The sequence below is a fragment of the Pelodiscus sinensis genome, chromosome 1, assembly GCF_052426305.1.
Source record: "Pelodiscus sinensis isolate ZL-2025 chromosome 1, ASM5242630v1, whole genome shotgun sequence".
Taxonomy (NCBI): Eukaryota; Metazoa; Chordata; order Testudines; family Trionychidae; genus Pelodiscus; species Pelodiscus sinensis.
Window position 1 is genome coordinate 241,500,721 of NC_143052.1, and position 6,345 is coordinate 241,507,065.

At 37.6% G+C, this 6,345-nt stretch overlaps 1 protein-coding gene across 2 annotated transcripts in view; it reads left to right on the forward strand.

Moving 5' to 3' along the window:
- Positions 1–5,815, forward strand: part of RASA3 (RAS p21 protein activator 3) — a 173,520-nt gene extending 167,705 nt beyond the window's left edge. For both annotated transcript variants that reach the window (XM_025186286.3, XM_075918255.2), the window contains exons 22-24: positions 1,076–1,179; positions 2,420–2,603; positions 3,229–5,815. In XM_025186286.3, the coding sequence (XP_025042071.2) occupies positions 1,076–1,179; positions 2,420–2,603; positions 3,229–3,304 (364 nt within the window). In that variant the 3' untranslated portion in view covers positions 3,305–5,815. The remainder of the gene's footprint in view (positions 1–1,075; positions 1,180–2,419; positions 2,604–3,228) is intronic.
- The last annotated feature ends 530 nt before the right edge of the window (positions 5,816–6,345 follow it).

Below are 6,345 nucleotides of genomic sequence, written 5' to 3' on the forward strand. Positions count from 1 at the left end.
CAAACCTAATTCAGCTGACCTGGGCTAGTAGTGTCCCTGACACAGGTCTTTTGTTACAGTGTAGACGTACCCTCTGTGGCCTTCCGGAATGGAGCCTGTGCCAGATCTTGAACTTAGTGTGCAGTGTAGACATATCCTCAAGAGGTCAAGAGTTGAATAGTCAGAGACTTATGTGTATGTCTACGCTGCTGAGTTTTCCCGGGATACTGGAGGTATCCCAGAAAAACTCTGCCACGTCCGGGAAATGCATCTGCTCTTCCGAAATCTTTTTCAGAAGAGCAGACACGCTTTTTCGGCATCCCTGTAAATCTCATTTTACAAGGAAGAAGGGATGTTCTGAAAAAGGGAACAGTTGTAGATGGATGAGCCAAATGTCGGAAAAGCCTCTTCTGAAAAAAAGAAGCAGAAAAAGCTACGCAAATTGCAGTTCACAATTTGTGTAGCTTTTCCCGGAAGAGGAGTGAAGTGTAGACATAGCCTTAGTTAGCTCTCACTATATCTGTCTGCCTGTATCACATTAATTAATCCCCACAGTATCTTTAAATATCTTCTTTTCTGAGTTAAAGCTTAGGCGTGTTGGATAGGCAACACGGTTGTTTAAAGTGGCATCACCCTGACCTGCTGTGTGGCAAAACAGGAAGCTTCCAGATCCAGAATGCTCAGACTAGCACTAGTGTTCCCTCTAAACTGTAAGGAAATGCAGCTTCACAGGTGATCCAGTCAGTCAGCTCCATGCATGGAGCCCTGAGCGTCTGACTAGGCAGGACTGCCCCGCAATTTAGAGGGAACACTGACTAGCACCCTTTCTTGAATACTTTCAAACAAGGAAATGATACAAACTTCTGTACCCATTAGGTTTGTAGAGTTACTGTATGATTTGCCACACATTTACAGGAATGAAGAAAGTTTAGCAAAACCTTGCTTTTAATGCTTGCATATAAATCTGAAAATGATTCACGCTTCCATGTTCATGATATTAGGACTTCAGTGTTGCTCCCATGATGTAAAAAAGATTGTTAAAGCCAAGCTGACATAGCATGATACTATCTCTGCCTCCCTTTTTGATGTTGTACAGAGGCCTTCCTGCAAATATACAACTAGACATTGATGGAGATAGAGAGACTGAACGCATCTACTCCCTTTTCAATTTGTATATGCCAAAATTGGAGAAAATGCAAGGTCGGTATGAAGAAGTATCATTTCACCACTTCTCAAAATAAGAACATAATGTTATGCTCCTAATATCTGTTGCCCAACTATGCAGACACACACTAACATTACACTGTGATCATCATTTAACTTTTTATTGCTGCTGTGAAAGGTTAGGTAACTTATTTTTTGTAAACACAGTGGAAGAGACCTAACAGATTCTCTGCATGTTATACAGTTGTTTGAAATATGGTCTTAACCCCAGAGTAGTAATAGGCACAGAGCATAATTTGCATGCTCTCAATTGGCAAATTAGCGTACTTAAATCCATTTCTGTTCACTATGCATTTACAAACTTAAGATCCCCCTTCCACTTTGAGTTGCTGCTCTCTGCTTGTCTTCCCTCCAATTTTGAATCATCATTGCCCAGAAACAGTACCTTGTCTCAGTATTTGAAAAACCCTGCTTTGACACAGCCATCTCAGCAAGGAGAGGTAAATGGGAAACTAATATTGAAAAGAAGAAATCCTAGAAAACCAGTGAAAAACAGAAACAGATTAAAATATTCACTCTTCCTATTTCTAGTGTGAGCCCCATTGTGACATGAAAGTAGGCCATGCTACGAGGCATTTGATTTATTAATATAAGCAGGAAACACATATTTTGAAGTGTCCTAATCACATGGCCAACAAAACCTTCTTATAGCATAGAAAGTATATTGATATATATTGAGTGTAGTAATTTCTCACATTTTTAGAATGCTCTTAGTCTAGGCAGATGTTATTGAGGCTCTGATTTGCTTCAGATTGCTGTTATCCTTTTTACAGCACTTCTGCAGAATGTCATACAATTTGTAAGTTTAAGGGGGTAGCCGAGTTAGTCTGTGCCTGGAAAAACTTTAAGAAACAACAAATAGTCGTGCAGCACTTTAGAGACTAACAAAAAATTTAGATGGTATCATGAGCTTTCATGGGCACAACCCACTTCTTTTGCGCAAAAACCCCCTCTTGCACAAGAGCCGTTCTTCCTGAAAAAATGAGGAAGAACAGCTCTTGTGCAAGAGGGGCTTTTTGTGCAAAATGAGGAAGAACAGCTCTTGTGCCTAAAGTCAGGCTTTCATTTAGAAGTACTATTGATTAAGAAGCAAGATAATAATTTTCTGATAATTAGTTACTAATTTTCAATAAAGTGACAGTGGTTGGCTTATGTGACCCTAATTAAACTATTTTTTACAGTGTACCTGTCCTACTTCTTTTATTTGTTTTCATAGAGGCTTGTGGTAGCAAATCTGTATATGATGGGCCTGAACAAGAAGAGTATTCAACATTTATCATTGATGACCCAAAGGAGACGTATAAAACACTAAAGCAGATCATAGAAGGTGTTGTAACTTTAGAGCAAGAACATGCTCAGTATAAGAGGGATAAATTCAAGAAGACAAAATATGGAAGCCAGTAAGTATAGGTTGTTCAATAGCTCTGTAAAACATAATTTGATTTGGTTATATTCTGGTTTTCAAAACAATAAAGTAGGAAAAATCCTACAAATGCAACCAGTGTAAGAAGTTGATGTAGGCTTAGTCTGCTTGGAACAATTTTTAAGTAATTTGTAAAATGCTTTCTTTTGACAAAATAGTGACAGTGGTAAAAAGTATGTAAAGTGGAAACTTTATAGCCAAGACTATTATGAAAAAAGGAATACATGCGCATAAAACGTGAGCTACGTGTCAGAAAAATGCCTCTGTTTAGACCTGAAGATTATATAGAGTTCAGTTAAAATATTAGTGCAGTCTGTTACATCCATTTATTTTGATTTATACTGAATATAAAAAAGAGTGCTCATTCAAAGCTCTGGATATACTTGATGTTTAAAAAAGACCCACTGAAACAGAAATTCCCCATTAATTCCCCTAGTTCAACTCAGATACACAACTACAACTGAAATTGACTTACCTCTGTTCTAGTAAATATTTGCTTTTATGGTTTTTGTTGCAATATAACTATTGTCAGATCATTTTATTCCAACAAGCAATAAAATATAAATATAACAGTTCCACCAACTTTTTCCCTCCCTCTTTAGGGAACATCCTATAGGGGACAAGAGTTTCCAGAGTTACATCAGGCAACAATCTGAAATCTCAGCACATTCCATTTAAAGTGTGAAGGAGATCAAAGATGGTGCTGAAGGGTCAAATCAATGAAGCAACAAGCTTAAAAACTTAATCAAAGGGAAGCCGCATGTAGCAAAATGTAGATACAAAGTGTCAAGCTTACAAACTTTGGGACTTGCTAAGTGTGTTGTTCTCTCTTCAAGAACTGTTAAGATAGTTGCTATGCACTTTATTCATCTGTTTATCAACAGATGGCTGAACTCTGCCTTTTAGGCAGCTGGTGTGTGTGTGTGTGTGTGTGTGTGTATGGTTTTAAATTTGCTTTGGTTTCTTGGAATCTAGTGATCAGTTCAATGATCAAGATGTGTGGACTTTATCGTGACATCTGGCAATTCCTCACATTGCTGAAACCAAGCAGACTGTTGGAGGAGGGGCAGTATTTTCTAGAATTGTTTGTTACTGTTTATTTGTGTTGGGGTTTTTTTTTTTTTTGGTTGGTTGGTTGTTTTGTTTTGTTTTGTTCCTCATTATTGTATGTCACACATTTGCATGCTATATTAGGGAAAGCTTAGCAACACTTTGCTTTAATGCCTACCTTAAAAAAGGAAATGGTAAAAAAGCCCCCTTTTTTTAGTGTAGTCTCCCACATTGTAGCTTGTATTATCAAGAGCTAGTCGAGGATTAGGCCTTTTGTTTTTACAGCAGCATAATTTCTGTTAAGGATTCACAGTTTTTAATTGCAATCCAGATCTGAATGGTACTCTTGACATTTTTGAGATACGGTGTTGTTTCTACAAAACCTTCAGTGGACTTTTGTTTTCACTATGAAACCTTGGTTCCGTAATGAAGTTAACTAAAATGAATTACAGTATGTGAAAGAAAACATATAGCATTGGCATGAATTTGATACACAGTCTAATCACAATAAGATTTGAATGGCTATTTCTGAAGTACCATTTTAAGGAAATTAGAGAGACAAAGTAGAAGAGGTGATATATTTTATTGGATCAACTTCTTCTGTTGGTGGGAGAGACGAGCTTTCCAGTTTACATTTCCCAGACTTGAGGAAGAACTCTGGGGCTGTGTCTAGACTATACCTCTCTGTCGACAGAGATGTAGATTAGGCATGTCAAAACTGCTACTGAAGCAGGGATTTAAATATCCCGCACTTCATTAGCATAAACATGGCCGCTTTTTTTCAACACGGAGCTTTTTTGGAAAAAAACCCAGCAGTGTAGACGCAGATCTGTCGAAAAATAAACCCTTTTTCGACAGATCCTGTAAATGTCATTTTTTGAGGAATACGGGATCTGTCAAAAAAGGGTTTATTTTTCAACAGATCCGCGTCTAGACTGCCTTTTTTTTTCTAAAAAGCTCCATGTCAAAAAAGCGGCAGCCATGTTTATGCTAATGAAGCGTGGATATTTAAATCTCTGCTTCATTAGCAATTTTGACATGCCTAATCTACATCTCTCTGTCAACAGAGAAGTGTCGTCTAGACGTAACCTCAGTAAGCTTAAGAGCTTGGCTCCCTCACCAACAAAAGTTGGTCCAATCAAAGATGTTACCGCTACTCCCCCATCTTTAATATCCTAGGACCAACATGATACAACAATGCTTGGTATTTTAAGAGGAGGTTAAACAACTTGGTATATTTCAGCTGTCAGGCACAGAGCTCTAAGCACTCCCCTTGCTGCAATGAAAAAGCAGTACCATTTTTCAAAATCAGAATGAGACCCAAGCATAGCTCTTTGTAGATGGCTTTCTACTGAATAAAGTTTAAACCCTGAAATCTATGCTGTCCTGGCACCACTTGGCTTTTTGGAAAGTTTTTAAATTTTTAAAAAATATATTTAAATAAAAGTTTGCTGAAAATGATTCAAGCTTTAGTACATTAAATAGTTTTTTTATGTGTATTAAGGCATTCTGAGTGTAGCACAAGTGAAATGAAGTATGTATCTCACTAATATCAACAAAAGTTGTTGAGGAGGGGAATTAAAGATCCTGCAAAATATAAAATATATCTCTCTGTGTGTTGGTTAATTGGGTTATGCCATAACTCTCCTCGATAAGCATATGGCTGAGATTACACAGAAGCTCTGTGGCAGAGCTTGGTATTGTTTTTTCAGTTGAATTAGATCAGAAAATATTCAACTTCGGTTTTTTAATGTGAAGATATTTGTATCTTTTCCTAAAGTGTTACCAAATAAATCTTCAGCAGTGTCCTCATCATTGCATTTGGTCATATAAGATGACTGACTTAGTCTGAAATTCTCTGTTAGTGGTGGTGTTAGGAATGGGATTTCTTTGTTCTATGTGAACATGCTGTATATCAGAATCACAGTAGATGGTCGTCATGTTATTCATTGTCATCAGAGAGAGTGGGGGAAGGGAAATAGAAGTGTTGCAGAACATAAATTTTGGACTCCAAGCTGTTAGCTGCCATTTTACTCGCAATTTTAACCTGTATTTGTAACTTAATATTCTGTTTATAAAATACTAATGACCTGTAATGTGTGTTCTACCTGCCAATTAAAAGTGTTTTATTTCTGAAAAGTGTGTCCTTCTAATCGAAGTTTAATTCCCATTTACTGAATAGACTAGATAACAGCTGTAATCTATTGCACCAGCGAGTATAGCACCCAAGTACAGGGTTCAGAAGACCATTTTGTAAATAATACACATCCCGTGCTAATTAATGTGTGTGAACCTTGAAAAAAGTAACTCAGTCTGTTAAGTAACTGGTTTTCTGCATGTTTAACTTCTCCAAGGGGCATTTAATTCACCCACTCACAGCTTTTGTAAATTAAGCATAACCTGCTAGTTTTCTCTGCTGAACTGCATTCGCCACAGTTGTACAGGTAGGTCTTTGCAGGGATGTTAGGAGATGGCAAACATCTCTTTTGTAGAAGATAATCTGCCGTAATGCCTGGTAGCATACAGTAGTCCAGCTAGTGAACAAGAAACCACTTCATACCCAACCCCTGTTTCTGACAGAAGAGCAATTTTAAGCAACCATTCCCCAGCACAGTGGACCACACAGGTAGACCACAATCCATGTGTTGTTCAATAGGGGTATGTCTACA